The 19,108-nt window shown below is 41.7% G+C and overlaps 2 protein-coding genes across 2 annotated transcripts; one reads left to right on the forward strand and one right to left on the reverse strand.

Annotated features, from left to right (window-relative positions):
- Positions 1-3,995: 3,995 nt before the first annotated feature.
- Positions 3,996-4,760, forward strand: LOC138877718 (filament-like plant protein). Its single transcript, XM_070157347.1, has one exon. The coding sequence runs from the start codon at positions 3,996-3,998 to the stop codon at positions 4,758-4,760; it is 765 nt and encodes a 254-aa protein (XP_070013448.1).
- Positions 4,761-15,241: 10,481 nt separating this feature from the next.
- LOC104212047 (pentatricopeptide repeat-containing protein CRR2, chloroplastic) lies at positions 15,242-17,786 on the reverse strand. Its single transcript, XM_009761228.2, has one exon. It carries the CDS (start codon positions 17,650-17,652, stop codon positions 15,634-15,636), a length of 2,019 nt encoding a protein of 672 aa, XP_009759530.1. The 5' UTR covers positions 17,653-17,786; the 3' UTR covers positions 15,242-15,633.
- Between the last annotated feature and the right edge of the window lie 1,322 nt (positions 17,787-19,108).

Below are 19,108 nucleotides of genomic sequence, written 5' to 3' on the forward strand. Positions count from 1 at the left end.
ATTTCTGGAAAAAATACATAGAACACATGAAACAAATTAATTAAACTTCAATTTTTATTTAACCAACATTAAACTAACAACTTTTTAACTAAACAATAAACAAGAACAATAAAACAAACATGAAACAAACTGAAAAATGAATTAATCAAAGTTCCATTTGAATCTGAAAATTAATTCAACAAAACATATGAACATGAACAAAACCGAAAATCAAATATCTACTAACCGGATTGAACGAAATATGTACGGACTGTTTTGACGAACCTCGACCAAAACTCGAGCGTAAACAAACCTTCCTGGAAACAATTATCGCATCAAAATCACTTGAATGTGCCCGGACGAACGACTGCTCCCATTAATTTGATGTTCGAAGAATAATACAAATGAGCCCGGAAACAAACTCTCAAAACCCCGAACATTCAAACGAACACCCGCTGATTCGTCACCTTCCCCTCATTTGAGTTTTATCACTTCGAAACTCAAATCAAAATCAAAGAAAATCAAAAGAGATTGTGCGACAATTCTGTCCAGAACTCCCTCTTGACGTTAAGGTGCAATGATGCTGGAGCTGGGCGTAGCAGAAGCAATAGAAATGACGGGCTGGTCATGAGGCGTGCATGTGTGTTGCCGGCGATGGTGAGGGACGTTATTGCGTCGTTCATGGCTTCGACTATGTTGACAAAGAAGAAAATGAAGCAGTCGACGCAGCTGAATGATGAGACAGAACATCTGGGGTGCGTTTGGGAAGGTTTTCGCGAAGAAGATGAAGTGAAGAAGATGAAAGCGAGGCAACAGTGTCCGGCAGCAAACAATGGCGAAGAACAACGCAGCAGCAGCCCGCAGTGCCGCTTGGTGTGAAGCTGACGGGTCATTTTTGGTGGTGGACGATCGGGGCTGGAGCTGGTTATGGCGACGGGGTCGTTTGGACGTGAGGGAGAGTTTGGAAAACGCAACAACAGTTGTCGCTGCTTGACGTGGAATGAGGGATCGTTTGGGCAAGATGGTGAGGAAGACGATGGCGTACAACAGTGGTGTGTGCCGTGAGTGTGTGTGTGTGTCGTGAGTGAGTGTGTGTGGCGTAAGGGGAAGGAAGGAAGCCATTTATGGAGCTTGGAGAAGCTTGAGGAAGAAGATGGAAAAAGGAGGGGGGGTGGCGGATTGGTTTCTTAGTTTTTAGGGTTTTTTTTTGTGTTTTGAAAAAATGAAGAAGGGTGTTGGGTATTTGGACTGGGTCGACCCAGTTCGAAATGGACTGGGTCGTTTGGGAAGATTGGGCCATTTTTGGGCCTGAAGCTTGAAATCGAAGAAGAGACCCAATTCCGACTTTCTTTATATTTTCGCTCTCTTTTCTTCTTTTATTTCTCTAAAACTAAATTATAAAAATACTTAAACTATTATTAAGAACTAAATTAAGTTATAAAAGCGCAAATTAACTCCCAATAATAATTAACGCACAATTAAGTAATAATTAAGCATAAAATTGTATATTTGGACATTAAATGCTAAAAATGCAAACGATGCCTATTTTTGTAATTTTTAATTTTTGTAAAACAAATTTAATTACTAACAATTGTAGAATTAAATCCTACATGCAAAATGCGACATATTTTTGTATTTTTAATAATTTAACAAATAAACATGCACAGACAAATACAAATAATTATTCAAAAATATCACAAAATTGCACACCAAAGAAAAATCATTTTATTTTTGAATTTTTTGGGAGTAATTCTCATATTGGGAAAAAAATCACGTGCTTACAACTGTAATGCCTTATTTGTGGCCTATAGTGCCTCAAAATTACTTACCATCTCGCTCTTGATTCCTTCCTCGATCCTTTCTCCAAGCTTGATGATATCAGAGAATTTATGATTTTCGATAACCATCAACCTTTCATAATATTGCGGATCTGTGCTCTAATGAAGAATTTGTTCATCTGTTCTTCGTTCAAAGATGGCCTGATCTTGGCCGCTTCCGACCTCCAACGAGTAGCATACTCACAAAAATTCTCAGTAGGTTTCTTCTTAAGATTCTGAATGTAGAAAACATCCAGTGCGTTCTCTGTGTTGAACCTAAATCGGTCCATGAAATCCGATGCCAGTAAGACAAATTATCCCCAGTAAGACTCCTCATAAAGAGCTTCATCTGGATCTTTTTAACTTTCCCGATCCCAACAAGCTTGTCACAATAGGTCCTTAGATGAACCTGGGATCACCTGTGCCGTCGAACATTTCGAACTTGGGAGGTTTGTACCCCTCTGGCAGTTCTACATCTGGTTGTATGCATAGGTCTTCATAGTTCAAACCTGCTATTCCGATGTCGCCTTTAACACCTTTAACTCGGCTTGTTAACTTCTTGGGTTCTTCAGCCATATTTTTAATGAGCATGTCCTTCTCGGAGGATTTCGGTGTATAGGAGATTGGTTTGGTAGAGTGAGGTACAGTGTCCACATATATAGTGTTGCTTTGATGGATGCTAGGGATTTGGGTGTAATTATGGTCATTGGTGGAATTTTGGGGATCGAAAATGGGTTGTAGTGTGTTTTGAGGAGTGTGATAAGTGGTGGTTGGCGGGTACTAAATTGGTTGATGGTGACGTTGTGGCGGAGATGGAATTGGCAGTGGATTGAGATTTTGGGGTGGAGTTGTGTATTGATTTGGCGTGGGAGGATTTTGGTTCTGTATGTTCTGAGAAGGCGTTGGATTCTTTGTGTTTTGTTGGTGGATGTCGGGGACATTTAACGTGAGTGACAGGTTTGCCAAGTTGTGAACCTTCTGAAGTTCTCCTTGCAATTCCAGTATCTTTTGTTCCAATCTCAGGACTAGATCATTTGGGGCCGGAGTACTACGGCGATCTAAGGTTTCTACGTTCTCAACATTCTCCTTTCGGATACCACTTAAGTCGTCCATTTTTGCTTTTCCTTTGCCTTTTGTGTTGCTTGGAGGAGGAGGAGGTGGAGGGCCTTTAGATCTGGTGTGGTATGAAGATGAGGCCAGTATGAGCGAACCAACCTAAGGGGATGGGAATAATAAAAGATAAGAAAAAACAAAAAGGTAACAAATTAGCGAGGGTTCTGAAATATTTGTAGTATTTAAACACATATTGCGGAAATGTAAATTCGTGTCCTACTTTGGGAACCTCGTTGTACCTGAGGTAGGCCTAGCGACAAATAAATTTGGAGAACTTTAGATGCCAATAAATGCTTCATTTCATAATATAAAAAAATAGACGAATCCCAAAATGACACTAAGACAATAAAAAATAAGTCACTACTGGCACTTGGCCTTATTACATTTTAGGAAAACAAAGCACATAAATCTAGCCTATTTGGTCCCAGAAGGACCTACCCCAGATTCGATCTTACGGACTCCATCATATAGATCCCCAGCTCGCGCAGCCCCAACAACAAGTAGGCTCTGGCCAGATGTCCTCCTTCAGCTCCTTCAGCGTTCTGGCAATTTTCAATCCTCTTTATGACTTTACCTTCCTGCTCCACTATTCCTCGCTCCAGATATTCCAGTTTCCTGCTGGAAGTGACTGCCATCTCTTTCCACTCCTCGATCAACCTCACATTCCTCTCATGTATTTCCCGGTGCTCATTCTCAGAGTCGTGGACCCTCTTGCGCAGCCTGTTGTATTTGACTTGAGCTTCAACTTCTTCATCTATGATTTTGTTTCCTCGACTGGCCCTTGGTGTCATCATTCCTTTCAGATTGTCCTCTAACCATGCCAGGTAGAGAGGCTTTCACCCTGCATGATACCTATCTAGCTCAATGGTGTTCTTCTCCATAATGATTTTGTAGTGCCACATGTGCTGAGCTTGGCACTTGTAAGGGACGTCGTCGTCTTGGAAGTCTGCCCTGAAATGGCTCATCTTGACAACCCTTGGTACAACCTGTTTCCTACCTGCTTGCCTCATAACTCGGATAGGGACATATGGGTATATCCCTCTCAACCCGATCAGTACCAAGTACGGAGCATCCCTAGATCTGATGATGAATTCGTCTGTTGGGAACCATTCAAACATCCATTGCACCTGTTCCTCGGTCAGATTGTCAAAGAACTCTACCCATTCTTTCCAACTACTCTGTGAAGGGCTCAAGCAGAGGGCGGATGAGCTGGCGCGTAAGGTCGAGGAGTTGAAGGAACAAGAAGAGGACCTTATGAGGGTCGTTGCCTGTAGTAGTGAGCTTGAGGCAACCCTTAGAGCCAAAGAAGATGAGCTTGAGCTAAGTAGGGGAGTAGTGTCTGAAAATGCCGATCTTCAAGCGAAGGTAGCTAGTTTGGCTGCCGAACTAGACATGAAGACGATTGAGGTCGATGAGCTTAAGGGTGAATTGAGTGCGAATACTGATAAATTGGCCTATGCTGAGAGGGGGAGGGCGGCAGCCATTTCTGAGGTGGCGGTTTCAGAGGACGCTCTCTGTGTTTGTAAGTTAGAGCGGACTAAGGAGATGGAGGCGTCTGTGCTTAGGACGAAGGAACTTGAGGGGCGTATTCAAGGGTTGGAGGCGGAACTGTCTGTACTGAACAAGCAAGTGGATTCATTGAAAGCGAAGGACGTACGACGACAGTTGCAACCTTCTACATCTTATTCCCCAGCTGATCCTGTCGTGCCTCGACATTTATATGAGTTGTGGGTTCACGTTGAGGCTCAGCTCGATGTGTACAAAGCCCTTTATGTTGATGGGAGGGCGTCTGAAGCGGAACTTCGGGATGTACGTGCTAGGGCTCGTGTGACTCGTGAAGCATGCGGGTAAGACCTCTCATGCCTAATGGAGATGGTATTAGTTCTGATGATGCGAACAGACTTGCCTCCGACTCTTGGTACGAAGACGTGTATCCCACCGGAAATGATGTGTAGTATTTGTTTTGTGCTTTTTGCTTCGTGATTTTTGTAAGGGTGGATTTGAACCATTTGTAAGGATCAATATTTGTAATATATTTGCTGTAAATGAAGGTCGTTTTGGGCGTGCCTCTGAGTCATTTTCTTTCTTTGGTTTTTTTGACGACGGCTTCTGCCGCAATCACGTCACTCTGGGGCTTTGTTGAAATGCTAAACTTATTGCATTTAGTTAAACTATGTTTGTTAGCAACGACCTTGGCCGTAGGGATATTGATTTCGAGATGACGCCGAAGTAATATCCCGTCGTGGTTCGAATGATATCTAACCCATTTTTTGTCGATGGCCTTAGCCATTGGGATGATACTTTCGAAATGGCGCCGAAGTAATATCCCGTCGTGGTTCGAGTGATGTCTAACCCACTTTTTGTCGATGGCCTTAGCCATTGGGATGTTACTTTCGAACTAGCGTCGAAGTAATATCTCGTCGTGGTTCGAATGATGTCGAACCCATTCTTTTGTCGATGGCCTTAGCCATTGGGATGTTACTTTCGAGCTGGTGCCGAAGTAATATCCCGTCGTGGTTCGAGTGATGTCGAACCCACTTTATGTCGATGACCTTAGCCATTGGGATGTTACTTTCGAACTGGCGCCGAAGTAATATCCCGTCGTGGTTCGAATGATGTCGAACCCATTCTTTTGTCGATGGCCTTAGCCATTGGGATGTTACTTTCGAGCTGGTGCAGAAGTAATATCCCATCGTGGTTCGAGTGATGTCGAACCCATTCGTTTGTCGATGGCCTTAGCCATTGGGATGTTACTTTCGAACTAGCGCCGAAGTAATATCCAGTCATGTTTCGAATGATGTAGAACCCATTCTTTTGTCGATGGCCTTAGCCATTGGGATGTTACTTTCGAACTGGCGCCGAAGTAATATTCCGTCATGGTTCAAATGATGTCGAACCCATTCTGTTGTGGATGGCCTTAGCCATTGGGATGTTACTTTCGAGCTGGCGTCGAAGTAATATCCCGTCGTGTTTCGAGTGATGTTGAACCCATTCTTTTGTCGATGGCCTTAGCCATTGGGATGTTACTTTTGAGCTGGTGCTGAAGTAATATCCCGTCGTGGTTCGAGTGATGTCGAACACATTCTTTTGTCGATGGCTTAGCCACTGGGATGTTGTAGGTGTCGGTTTTATTCATGCATTGGAGATTCCTATTGATTTTGTGTACATAATGGAGTGATTTTATTCATATGTTGGTGATACATGTCAGCTTTGCTCATACAATGGCAGTACATGTCAATTTTGTATATATAATGGAGACTCTTTATATCTAGTCCCTTCATTGTTTGGCCTAGAGATGTAGTCAGCAAGCGGGGCAATGAAAAATACCTAACACCTTGAGTCGCCCTCCTCGTCGCCTCATGAAAAACCTCCCCGAGAAAACCCGATTGGGCAAAACCCGGGTGAGGGAAAAAGAGTAGGACTTAGGCGGCGTCTCTTTTTAGAAGTGGAAGTATTTTAGGTAGGCGACGTTCCACTTATTTTATAGTAGTTTTCCTTCCATTGTTTCCAGTTGAAATGCTCCTTTGCTTGCTGCTGCTGTGATTTTGTATGGCCCGTCCTAGTTTGTTCCTAATTTCCCTTCATTTGGGTCTTTCGCTGCTTGCGTTTTGGCTTTTAGTACGTAGTCCCCGACTTTAAGTGGTCGTATTTTGGCCTTCTTGTTATAATATCTTTCTGCTTGTTGTTTTTGGGCCACCATTCTTACGTGTTCCATATCCCTTCATTCTTCGACCTTATCTAGGTCTTGTAACCTGCTCTCGTTGTTGCTTGATCCACTCTCAATTGAGTATCTCAGGCTGGGTTTCCCGACCTCAACGGGTATGACTACATCAGTGTTGTAGACTAGTGAATATGGTGTCTCGCCTGTGCTGGTCTTCAGCGTTGTGTGGTAGGCCCATAGCACCTCCGGTAGCAGTTCTGGCCATAACCCTTTGGCATCTTCAAGCTTTTTCTTTAGTATGTTTAATATTGTTTTATTGGAGAATTCCGCCAGACCATTGCCGGCGGGGTGATATGGTGTGGAGAGTATCTGCTTGATGTGCTATTTCTCAAAGAATTCAGTCGTCTTCTTCCCGATGAACTGGGGTCTGTTGTCGCAACTGATTTCTTTGGGAATGCCGAAGCGGCATATGATGTTTTTCCAGATGAACGTGATGACTTTTTGTTCGCGTATTTGAGCGAATTCACCTGCCTCCACCTATTTGAGAAAATAGTCAGTTAAAACCAAAAGGAAGCGTGTCTTATCTTGCCCTGCTGGTAGGGGCCCGACGATGTCCATCCCCCGTTTTATAAACGGCCATAGAGAAGTGACGGAATGTAGGAGTTATCCCGTTTTGTGTATCATAGGGGCATATTTCTGGCATTGCTCACATTTCTTGACGTACTATGCGGCCTCCTTCTTCATAGTGGGCTAGTAGTATCCTGCACGAATAAGACACCTAACGAGGGCCCGGTTACCCGTATGGGCGCCGCAGTGGCCTTCGTGCACCTCTTCGAGCACACTCCTTGTCTGATTTGGTCCAAGGCATTTGGCTAAGGGGCAACCGAACGTCCTTTTGTAAAGGTCATGGTTAATAAGGTTGTACCTGGCCGCTTGTATTCAGAGCTTTTTAGCTTCTTTTTTATCTTACGGGAGTGTTCCTTCCTGTAGATATGACATGATGCGATTATGCCAGTCCCAAGTTAAATTTATAGAATGTACCTCGACTTGGTCTATTGATGAGTGGAGCAGGGTGACCACGTTCTCCTTGGTGATGTTTTTAGTTGCTGCCACCAGTTTGGCGAGACCATCCGCTTCGATATTTTGCGCTCGGGGAGTTTGGTCGAATCGACATTCGTCGAATTTTGGCAGCAGTTTGTGGATTTTGGTCTGGTATTTTTGCAGCCTTTGTTCCTTAATCTGGAAAGTCTCAGTGACTTAATTTACAACGAGTTGCGAGTCGCAGCGGAGGATGATCCGCCGAGCACCATACTTGAGAGCCAACTTTAATCCTGCAATTACAGCCTCATACTCGGCCTCATTGTTGGTCATTTCGGGGCATCGTACACATTGACGAATCACTTCGCCTGTCGGGACTTCGAGTACGATTCCTAGTCCCAATCCCGAGGCGTTGGACACGCCATCGCTGTAGAGGACCTCAGAGGTCAGATTGGTCATGTGAAGTGCGAAGTGCTTTTTGTTCGACTTCGGGCAATATTTCCGCACTGAAGTCGGCAATGAAGTCGGCGAGTACTTGCGACTTTATCGCGGTTCGTGGTTGATATGTTATATCATGATCGTTTAATTCTATGTCCCACTTGGCCAACCTTCCCGATAGTTCGGGTTTGTGTAGGATACTCTTAAGGGGAAAGGTTGTTACTACCTTTATGGGGTGGCATTAAAAATACGGTCTAAGCTTTCGTGAAGCTATGACTAATGCTAGGGCCAGTTTCTCGAGGTGGGGGTACCTCGTTTCGCCGTCAATTAAGGTTTTGCTAATATAGTAAATTAGAGATTGCGTACCTTTGTCTTCTCAGACTAGGACTGCACTTACCGCGACTTCGGACACAGCCAGGTAGACTAGGAGGCATTCTCCTAGATCTGCCTTGGCGAGTAAGGGTGGTGAGGACAAGTATGCCTTTAGTTTCCTTAGCGCATCAACACAGTCCGAATTCCAATGAAGTCCATTGTCTTTCATACATTAAAGAATTTGTGGCATCTATCCGATGACCGTGAGATAAACCTTGACAAGGCGGCTATCCGTCCTGTCAGCTTATGCACCTGTTTTTTGTTGGTCAGCATTTCATGTATTCCTTCGATTGCCTTAATCTGTTATGGTTTGACCTCGATGCCTCTTTGGGATACCAGGAAACCGAGGAACTTACCCGAACTTACACTGAAGGCGCATTTTTCAGGGTTCAGCTTCATGACGTACCGTCTTAGTATATCGAAGCCTTCCTTCAGATAATCGATATGATCTTCTTTGCTTTTCAACTTAACCAGCATATCGTCGATGTATACTTCTATTATTCTACCGAGTTAGTTTTTGAACATTTTGGTGACCAATCTCTGATATGTCGCCCCCGCATTCTTTAGCCCGAACGACATCATTTTATAGTAGTATGTTCCTTGGTGAGTGATAAAAGTGGTTTTCTCCTGGTCTTCTTCTTCCATGAGGATCTGATTGTAACCCGAATAGGCATCTAAGAAGCTCAGCAACTCGTGCCCTGCTGTTGCGTCGATGAGCTAGTCGATGTGTGGTAATGGAAAAGAGTCTTTAGTGCATGCCTTGTTTAGATCCGTGAAATCTACACACATCCGCCACTTTCCGTTCTTCTTTTTCACCATGACCACATTGGCGACCCATTGAGGATATTTTGATTCCCGGACCGAACCATTCACGAGCAGCTTATCGACCTCTTCGTTAACGGCTTTGTTGATAGCGACGTTGAACTTTCTTCTCATTTGCCACACCGGCGGGTAGAGGGGGTCGACATTTAGCTTGTGGGTGGCGATATCTTTTGGGATGCCTGGAATATTTTCATGGGAAAAGGCAAACAGATCGGCATGATCAGTCAAGAACTTATGAAACTTGGTTTCGAGAGGTTGTGCCCGATATAAGCCTTTTCGTACTGTCGTTACCGTCCAGTAGGATGGGATCAAGATTTTCTATCGTTGATTCGGATGCTTCCACGATGTCGAGTTCCTTGATAACGTCTGTCCACATGTCAAGTCTGACTCTCGACATCGCTGATTACTATGCTTTCGCACTCGCTCCTTTGAGTTGTTTGGTGTGTGCACAATCTTGGGCGATGTGATAGCATTCTTGTGCAGTGCGCTGCTCCCCTCGAATGCTGAATATTCCCCATGGGGTTGGAAACTTGATCACTTGATAGAGACTGGAAGGGACAACTGGCATGACGTGTATATATGGGCATCATATGATGGCATTGTAAGTTGTTTCCTGGTTCAAGACGTGAAATGTCATTTCCAGAGTGACTCCTGTGGCTAGGACGGGTAGCACTATATCTCCAAAAGTCCGTTCAACTGCATTATTAAAACCTGTTAGCGTTATACATCGCGTTATTATTTTATCTTCGAGTCTTATCTACACGAGGACTCGAGGATGGATAATACAAGCGTCGCTCCCGTCATCTACCATTATTCTTTTTACATCAGTATCTACGATATGTAAAGTGATAACAAGAGCATCGTAGTGAGGGAAGGACAAACCGTCAGCATCTGACTTATCGAAGATGAAACTGTCTTTGAGGTCATCATACCGTTAGTGGGTGATTGATCGTTTGAGTTTATGTGTGGTGGTGAATTTGACATGATTGATAGTTTGCGCCATCGCCTCCTCCGGTGATCATCTGTATAGTGCGAGCGGAAGAAGGCAATTTTGGAGGTCCCTGGGGTTGTTCGTGTCCGCGGTCGAAGTTAGCCCGTCCTCGATCGCTTAGAAACTCTTTCAGGTATCCCTGGCCCAGCATTTGCACTACCTCCTGTCGCAGTCCTATGCAATCTTCGATTTTGTGACCCCTTTGTTGGTGAAATTCGCAGAAAACTCTTGACTTCTGGGTGCTGGGATCTAACCTCATTTTTTGCGGCCATTGCACCTTTGGACCGAGTTTCTCTAGTGCGTACACTATTTCTGAAGGAGAAACACAAAAATTGTGAGCAGATAGGAATGGAGGCATACTTTTCCTGTGTCGATATGGTGTTGTGTGTCGAGGGGGAACATCTGTGTGCCGTGGTGGAGGCGGGGCATACGTCCTAATGTAAGGCTGATGCCTTTCTCTGCCGAGGCGGGGCCCCAACTGATCTCTTCGACCGTCGTTGTGACGATCTTTCCTTGCTTCAGCTTGAAGTGATGTCAAACGTTTGGTCGGACCGTTGAGGTCATCCTCATCGGCTCGTACCTCGGCACAGTAAGCATTATGGATTTCTTCCCAAGTAGTTGGAGGGTATTTCATGAGCCTGCTTAGCAATTTTTTGGTCACTCTCGACCCATTCCTGTTTAGCCCGTTCTGGAAGGCTGCTACCACTATTCCTTTTAACATATTCGGCAGGCTCATTATTACCCTGTTAAACCGATCTAAGAAGCCTCTGAGTCCCTCGCTGTTTATTTGCCTTACCGCAAATATATCATTTACCCTAGCTTCTGCCTTTTTGGCTCCTGCATGGGCGGTAACAAATTTATCTGCCATTTCCTCGAACGTTGTTATCGAGCATGCCGGTAGTTGAGAGTACCATGTCAAGGCTCCCCCTGTTAGGGTTTCGCCGAACTTTTTCAATAGTACCGATGGTACCTGCTCTTTTGAAAGATCGTTACCTTTCACGGCTGTAACGTAATGGATGATATGATCCTCTGGATCGGTAGTACAGTCATATATCTTTAGGTAGGGCGGCATTTTGAAGGTCTTTGGGACGACGTAGGTGGCCGCTTCTTCACTGTATGGTTGCTCGATGAATTGACCAACATCGCGCTGTGGCAACAACTTTGGAGAGCCTGGTATTTTGTCCACCCTCTCTTGGTGTTCCTTCATTTGGTCGCAGAGTGTTTTATTCTCATTTTCCATCTCCTCCATTTTCTTTAAAACAGCTGCAAGCGTGTCATTACCTGCGTCATTAGCGACATAAGTGTTACCTGTGTGGGAGGCATCCTGCTCATCAGCGTTTATCGTGACATCTGCATGTGCAGCATTCCTGTTGTCCCTTTGTGCGGGTTTGTCAAGTATAGTGTTCAGAGTACTCGTTAGCCATTTTTCCAGCAATCTTCGCACTATTGGTGGTGCCTCTATTGTTGCAGATGTGGAGGCTTCCTTCTCGCACGAAGCAGTTACACTTTCGTGCGGGGGAGGTGAATCGTCTCCCCTGGGTGTGATGCCCGGCATTTCATTTTCGTTATCTTTCCTGCTATCTTTGTTGATGGTGTTCAGAAGGTTGGTTGTGACGCCTACTATCGCTTTCAGTCTTGCATCTCCTTTCCCTACCATTGTTAGTTTTACACAAAGCTAGGAAGAGGTGGTTATCCCTTTCAAGAGTCTAGATGAGACTAAGATCTTAGCTAAAGAAATCCCCACAGACGGCGCCAATTTTTTTGACCAAAAGATATTGAAACCTTTTTGATTAAATCAATTAAAAAAGTTGAAGGGGTAAATCTCAGCACAAGTATAATAAGATCTAGCTTGAAGGACGCTAAAGATGAGCAAGATGAACAATATTTCTATGTATTTCAGAGTTGAACGACAAATTATAAATATGATTGCTTTGAATGTAGAGAGATTTTGCCACAGATACTCAGCTTCAAGTAAAAGTCGTATATAGATCTTAGAAGTGTCTCCCCCCTACAGAGTGTTCGGTCCCCCTTTTATAGGGAACAATCTCCCTTCTTAATCTCAAAAGAAAAAAGTACAACTTAAAGAATATTCCAAAGGCATATTCTCATTATTTCCTATCATGCTAACACGACTACAAACGTCGTGCGTTCGCTAGCCACTGTCGATCGTCGTTCATCACGACGATCCTTAAGAAGCGACATCGCAGGGACCTCGCTCTCTGTTACACTTGGTTCAGTCGCGATCGTCCAAATTTCGACCCATACACTAATCAGGATCAACCAAGAATAACTGACAGAAACAAACGTCAAATACTTTTAGCTAGAGGGCACTTTATAACATCGTGTAAGCATATATTCAGCCTTTAAGCTAACAAAAATTTGAGAATAAATCCAAGCACCTCAGTTTCCAGTATGTCACTATGACCTTTCCATTTAAATCATTACCCTGTACATCATGCATATAAGCATTAAGCAAAATGTTCCTGATAGAAGAAAAGGAGATTTGAATATTGTAAAGGCACCGAAGAAACGACATATCACAATAATTATAAAAGAATGCTTGGACAAATTTGAATGACTATGTTACAAGTATTACCAAAATGTGGCTTCATAATCATTTGAGAATGAATGTGCACTTGGACACCATTAAATGAGTCGAGCCGAAAAAAATGCAATAATTTGGTATCATGAAGCCCTCATAGTATTTCACTTGTGGAATTGGAATCACCGTCCGGAACCATCCATTTTCTCCTACTTTTGGAGTGGATAATAAAACTGAGAACCATGTCAAAGATATCTTTGGAAGTTTAATATACAAGTATTATAATACCAAAAAAACTGATTCAAGGCTAAATCTGCCAACAGTGCAGTTTATTTCAATGAGCCTTCACATTCTGAACCATGAAGCCACACTACTGTAGTTTGTTGCTTGGTCCAAGATCATAGATCTTGTTAACAACTAAACTTGGAAATCTCCCATTTCTCATGGAAAATCCAAATACTACACATAAACATTTAAGCAAATTCTGCTCTGGCAGTTTCAGAAAGACTTGCTTACTATATACTAGTAGATTCAACACTATGGGAGAACAGTACACAACGAGCAATATCTTATTTAGAATACAATGAATGTCCTCCCATTTGGCAGTCACCACATTTACAATCCCATTTCAAGGATGAGAATTATGAGCAATGTAGTCTATCATATATAACTGGAACGTCCATCAAACTCAGCCACTACTATTGGTTTCCAGATTATGACGATAATGTGGCTTATAAAGGCAACAATTTTGGAGGGTTTGGCGGAAAAGCAAGTCCCAGTTTAGTCATTCTTTAGGAAGTTACTAATCAATCCAGGCCATTACATTGTAAATTAGTTATTTAGTTGCATCGAATTAGCCACTACTATCTTTCATCTGTATGCCAGATAGCTAATCTCAAGGCCTACTTACTCCGCTGAAGTAGAAAAATGCTCACACTTAATGGCGTAGCTATAAATGTTTCCGTTTGTTAATGATCAGTAAGAAATATTCCACTTATTGATGTAGCTAAAGAAAGAAGAATAGATTTTATGTCTCTCTATACTCTGACATCAAATGGGTCAAAGATACTATACAGTCTAGTGAAGGAGACCCCAAAGATTACTTGATATCAAAAATAAATAAAAGAAGACCTTCGGAGTCTTCTTCGGGGGAATAGAAATAGTGTCATTGCTCCCATATTCTATCAGTTAAGCATGTAAGTTTATTGCAAACTTTCTTCCAAACAAAACAATAGATTCAGAAGAATCACTTTGGCAAGTGAACCATTTCATATCTTACGACATGTAAAAAGTTTGAGCAGTGTGATATTTTACAAAAAATAAATAACAAAGCACAACCAGTTCTGTCAGCAAAGTCTATAGTTGGAGTATTCTTTGCTGCGAAATTTTATCTCTGAAGGGGAAAAAAAACATAAACAGTCAGATTAGTGACACACTTCATATCTCGGAGAGCGGCAAGAATAAATGAAAAGAACCAAAGGCTTGATAGCACTTCCCCCTAAGCATTCATGGAGTGTTAAGTCCCTTTTTTGGATTTGTTTTGTTTTATATATTTATTCTTTAATACTATTTAATGACGCAGTACATACCTTCTCAATCTTTTCAAATTTGATTGATGGACTATCAGAAAACGCTGCCAGCAATTGCAAGTTGCGGGAATACAATTCCCTTCCTGGAAAGCACAACAATGAGATAAGGTGAAGTATCTTTTGTTTTGTTGCTAAACTCAGTTAACTTCTAGCTTTGAAAGGTTGTCAATTCCTGTTTTTATTCATCTACTGGCACATACTACTCCTAAGTCAGTCCACAAACTGAGATAGATGTTTAGAGTACTGACACTAGCAACACCTACTGCATAAAAGAGGCAAAAACAAGGGATATTGCAAAATGAACATGTCACGTATAGAATAAATTCAGTGATAGAAGCTGACAATAAAGATTTATCCAAACCAAAAGGTATGCTGGTATTTATATGGAATGTGTAAGTAGTACACAGAGAGGATAAATTTGGAGAAGATCACATTAATAGATGGTCTGGCCATGCAGGGGCTGATTTGGGGGGGGGGAAGGAGGTTCGCTTCGCCGGAAATTTGCACTGAACGTATAAGGCAAAATTTATTTTGTACCTCTATATACTACATTTTGAATCCCCTTGACACAGCCCAAAAGCATAACTCAGTAGTCAAGGGGATTCAACACCTTTGTGAGGTCACTGGTTCGATTCCCACGGGTCACGGTCGCTTTTAATTTTTTAACTTTTTTCTTTTTTGAACCCCCATAGCGGAAATCCTGCCTCCATCACTGCGGCCATGTCTTATGCAACCTCCAAATGCACCGATCAGTATGTATAATCCAGTTCCAGGATTTAAACATGGATTAAAGATCAAAATGAAAGGAACAGGCTTATTAAAGGTTCTCTATGATACGATGTGAAAAAATACCAGCATCCCGAAAAGTGTAACGCAATGAAACGAGCAAGCCTAATACTTTATTAAAATTATTCAACACCAAGTGCAGGACACACTTCTCTTACAAAATTAAATGTGGATTTATTTTTACAACTAAGCAAGTAAATTCTTGTTGTGCCACGTCTGTGATGTAAATATCAAATTAGTGTGCTATCAGATATGAAAATTAATAAGATAAAGAGCAACTTCTCATAGTCTCGTGTATCATCGTGAGCGTCAATTCCACCATCCCACTCCAGTTTATGTCATGAAGTTATCACAAGGAACGTATATGATGTAACGGCTGGAAACGTTGTAATCAAATTGTACATGTGCCAAAACTTTATAATCTCCACCGAGAACCCCAAAAGGAAGGTGCCATTGATAGATATAACCTGCACAAGTGACAAGTGCTACCAATAATCTCCACATGAGCAAACCCCATCCTTGAAATGGTGAAATCGATTGATGTCTCTGACTAGAATTTCTCTGTTTGTATATTTTGAAATGAGCTTAGTGAAGGAGTGACAGTCTTCACATAACCTCAAGTTCTTACTAATCCTTATAGTCTCTCCTTTACTGTTATTAATCAACCCAAAGGCAACTGCTAATTTCTCACTATGACCCAACAAAATACGTTCTTTCTCCTCTTCTTCAAGATCATACAACACAATTCTGGTATTTGGCACATACCCATTCTGCTTCATCTCCATTGACAGCTTTAGCAACAATGCATGAATTTGCTCAATTTGTGGGTTAATTTCGTCAACTGACTGGAGACAGTAGATTTTCCTCTTTACTTCAATCCAGCTACAACCAGAGACTTTCCGCAACCCTTTGGCTTCCAAAAGCTTCCTGACTCGTTTTACCTCATTCCACATCCTAGCTTCTGCATAAATGTCAGCCAAAAGTACATAGTTCCCAGCATTTGTGGGTTCAAGCTCGAACAACCTTCTGCTTGCCCTCTCAGCAAGGTCAACATTACAATGAATCCTACATGATCCAAGAAGAGACCCCCAAACTTTGGGTCCCGGTTCAATCCGCATATATTGTATGATTATAGCTGCTTCTTCCAACTTATTGGCTCTTCCAAGAAGATCAACCATGCAAGCATAGTGCTCCACGCTAGGGTACATATTATGTTCTTTCGACATTGAATCAAACAAATGTTTCCCCTCTGCTACAAGCCCTGCATGACTGCAAGCTCCCAACACACTAACAAATGATATTGGACTTGGTGACACTCCATGTCGAATCATTTCTCTAAAAATTTCAACGGCTTTGGCCCCAAATCCATGTATTCCATAGCTTGAAATCATGGAATTCCATGCAACAACATCCCTCTTGCCCATCTGATCAAACACTCTTCGTCCCAATTCTAGAGCACCACACCTTGCATACATTGTCACAAGGGCACTGAGAACGGGCAAAATAGAGTCAAGCCCTTTCCTAATTATGTATCCATGTAATAGCTTCCCTTGCTCTAGTGCAGCCAGTGCTGCACAAGCTTGAAGAGCACTAACCATAGTTACTGAATTTGGCAACAAATCAAAGCTCATCATTTCACGAAAAAGCTCCAAAGCCTCAAGAGGTTTCCCATTCTTTGCGTAACATGCAATCATCGCGCTCCAAGAAACCAAATTTTTCTCTGGCATCTCATAGAACAAACAGCTTGCATTGCCTACGCAACCAAACCTAGCATACACATCAATTAAGGTTGTCATAATATGCAGATGACGCTCATAACCATGTCTCAATATGTGCCCATGAATTTCCTTCCCCTTTTTGAGCGATGATGATGATTCAGAAGCAACACAAGCCTTGAGCACGTATGTATAGGTGAACCTATCTGATGATATTCCAATGCGATTCATACGTCTATAAAAGTCCAAAACCTCTTCACCATGGCCAGCTAAAGTCAATGCCCGAAAAAAGGCGTTCCAAACGAAAATGGTTCGGTTGGAAATTTTATCAAACACTTGGCGGACGCGGTCGACGCAGTCCAAGTGGGAATACATATTAATGAGTTTGGTAGCCAAGAAGGGATCTTGGCCGAACCCATCATCGATGAGTTTGCGGTGAACAGTTAAAGCGTCGGAGAGGGAGTGATTTTGGGAGCAGGAGAGGATGAGCAGCTCGTAGGTACGTTGGGTGGGATTGGGCTCCTGAAAGAGGAGCTGGAGGGCTTCTTTTAGATGTCCTTTTTTGCAAAGAGATTGGATTGACTCGTTGTAATTATGGGCAAAAGTAGTGGGTTCGGGATTGCTGACAATGTGGGTGCTACTGCTCGTGGTGGAGAAGCGGATTGAGGTGGGACGATATGAATAAAAAGAAGCAAAGACGGGACTACATTTGTGCAAGAAGTTGAAGGGAAGGTAAGAAGGAGGAGGTTGAAGAAGACGTGGAGATGGAGGAGCTTGAAGCGTCCACATTTACACCATCACAACTTCTTCGATATTTGCTTCAGTTCCGGCAGCGGAGGCAGATAATTCCCTTGTCTTCTTCCACTTCAATTCCCGCACCGGAGTCCAACCGACTTAAATTAGTTTATATGTGTTTGATTTGGTTTGGTTTTAATTTTGAACAAGAAAATATCATAACCAAATAGATACATAAATATCCTTTTGAAAAAAGACATATATATATATTTGGCAAAAACTTACCAGTACATCCAATTTAATTAACTATAAACAACAAACTAAAGTTTATTTGGAGCCTTACTTTAAATAATAAATTTTTAAAGATGAAATATATCTAATAAGGCATCGTAAGAAAATTTAGAAAGAATTAAAAGAAAATACACATGATTTTACACCATAACAAAAAATGATCTATGTTTTTAAGTTTTATCCAACCTAGCCCACATTGTACATATTTTGAAAGTACTAGCAAATTCAAAATTTGTGTTCTTACAACCATTGCTTCTAAAAGCTGTGGAGTTAAATTCGTGTTCTCACGGCCATTGCTTTCACTCTCTCTTCTTCTCATATCTTCTACATATGCTTCAAGGGACCGTGTATTTTCTGCTTCTCCTCTTGTGTCACCTGCTTGCAATGTAAGAAAATTGAAGAGTAGAAGTCCACCATTGAAGACCATTCAAAGCTTTGTTTTCGAAAATGGGTTTTTTTGAATTTATTAGTTGTTTGGATTGGGTGTTGTTCCAATTAATTGAAAATATCAAAAGGAGTTCAAAATTTAAATTTGACGTGATTTGGAGTAGATTTGAGCAAGTTTGAGTTAAATTTAAAAAAAAACGCAAGGAAGAAGACGACGTCAGTTTTTTGTATAATCTTGTATAATAGTGTATAGAAACACACCTTATACACTATTATACACCTTTATACAAGCGTCTGTAGACGAACTTCTTCCACGATTTTCAGTTGCAATTCTTGTTCAAAACCAATCCAAATCTCCATTAAATGACTTCAAATTTTATATATAACATCCTTATACTATTTCTAACAAGTCTAAATAACACTCACTCCAAATTTCTCACAAAATCAAATTCGGAATTTAAACTCACATATTTAAGCTTGTTAAAAATCTAATGTTCACCACCCAAATGAATTTGGTTTGTTGAACTAATATTTGAGTCACAGTTACTGATTCGAAAATTAATTTAAAAGCTTGAGGAATCTTTTGTAAAATATAAATAGTAACTTTGAGAACTTATTGGAGTTGAATGTTGAATCTTAACCTATTATTTTTGGGCTAGTTGATTGTAAATAGAAATATGGGCTATAAAATTGAAAAATAGGGAGCTCAATTGTTCTAATATGAAATTTTCTATAAAATTTAGGGTTGTCGTCACATTTCTATCTTTTATTTTCCTCAGTTTTTCTTCTAACATTGATTTCACTCTTCGTTGCTGATTTAACAAGAAGCTGA

This window comes from Nicotiana sylvestris, chromosome 9 (genome assembly GCF_000393655.2).
Source record: "Nicotiana sylvestris chromosome 9, ASM39365v2, whole genome shotgun sequence".
Lineage (NCBI taxonomy): Eukaryota > Viridiplantae > Streptophyta > Magnoliopsida > Solanales > Solanaceae > Nicotiana > Nicotiana sylvestris.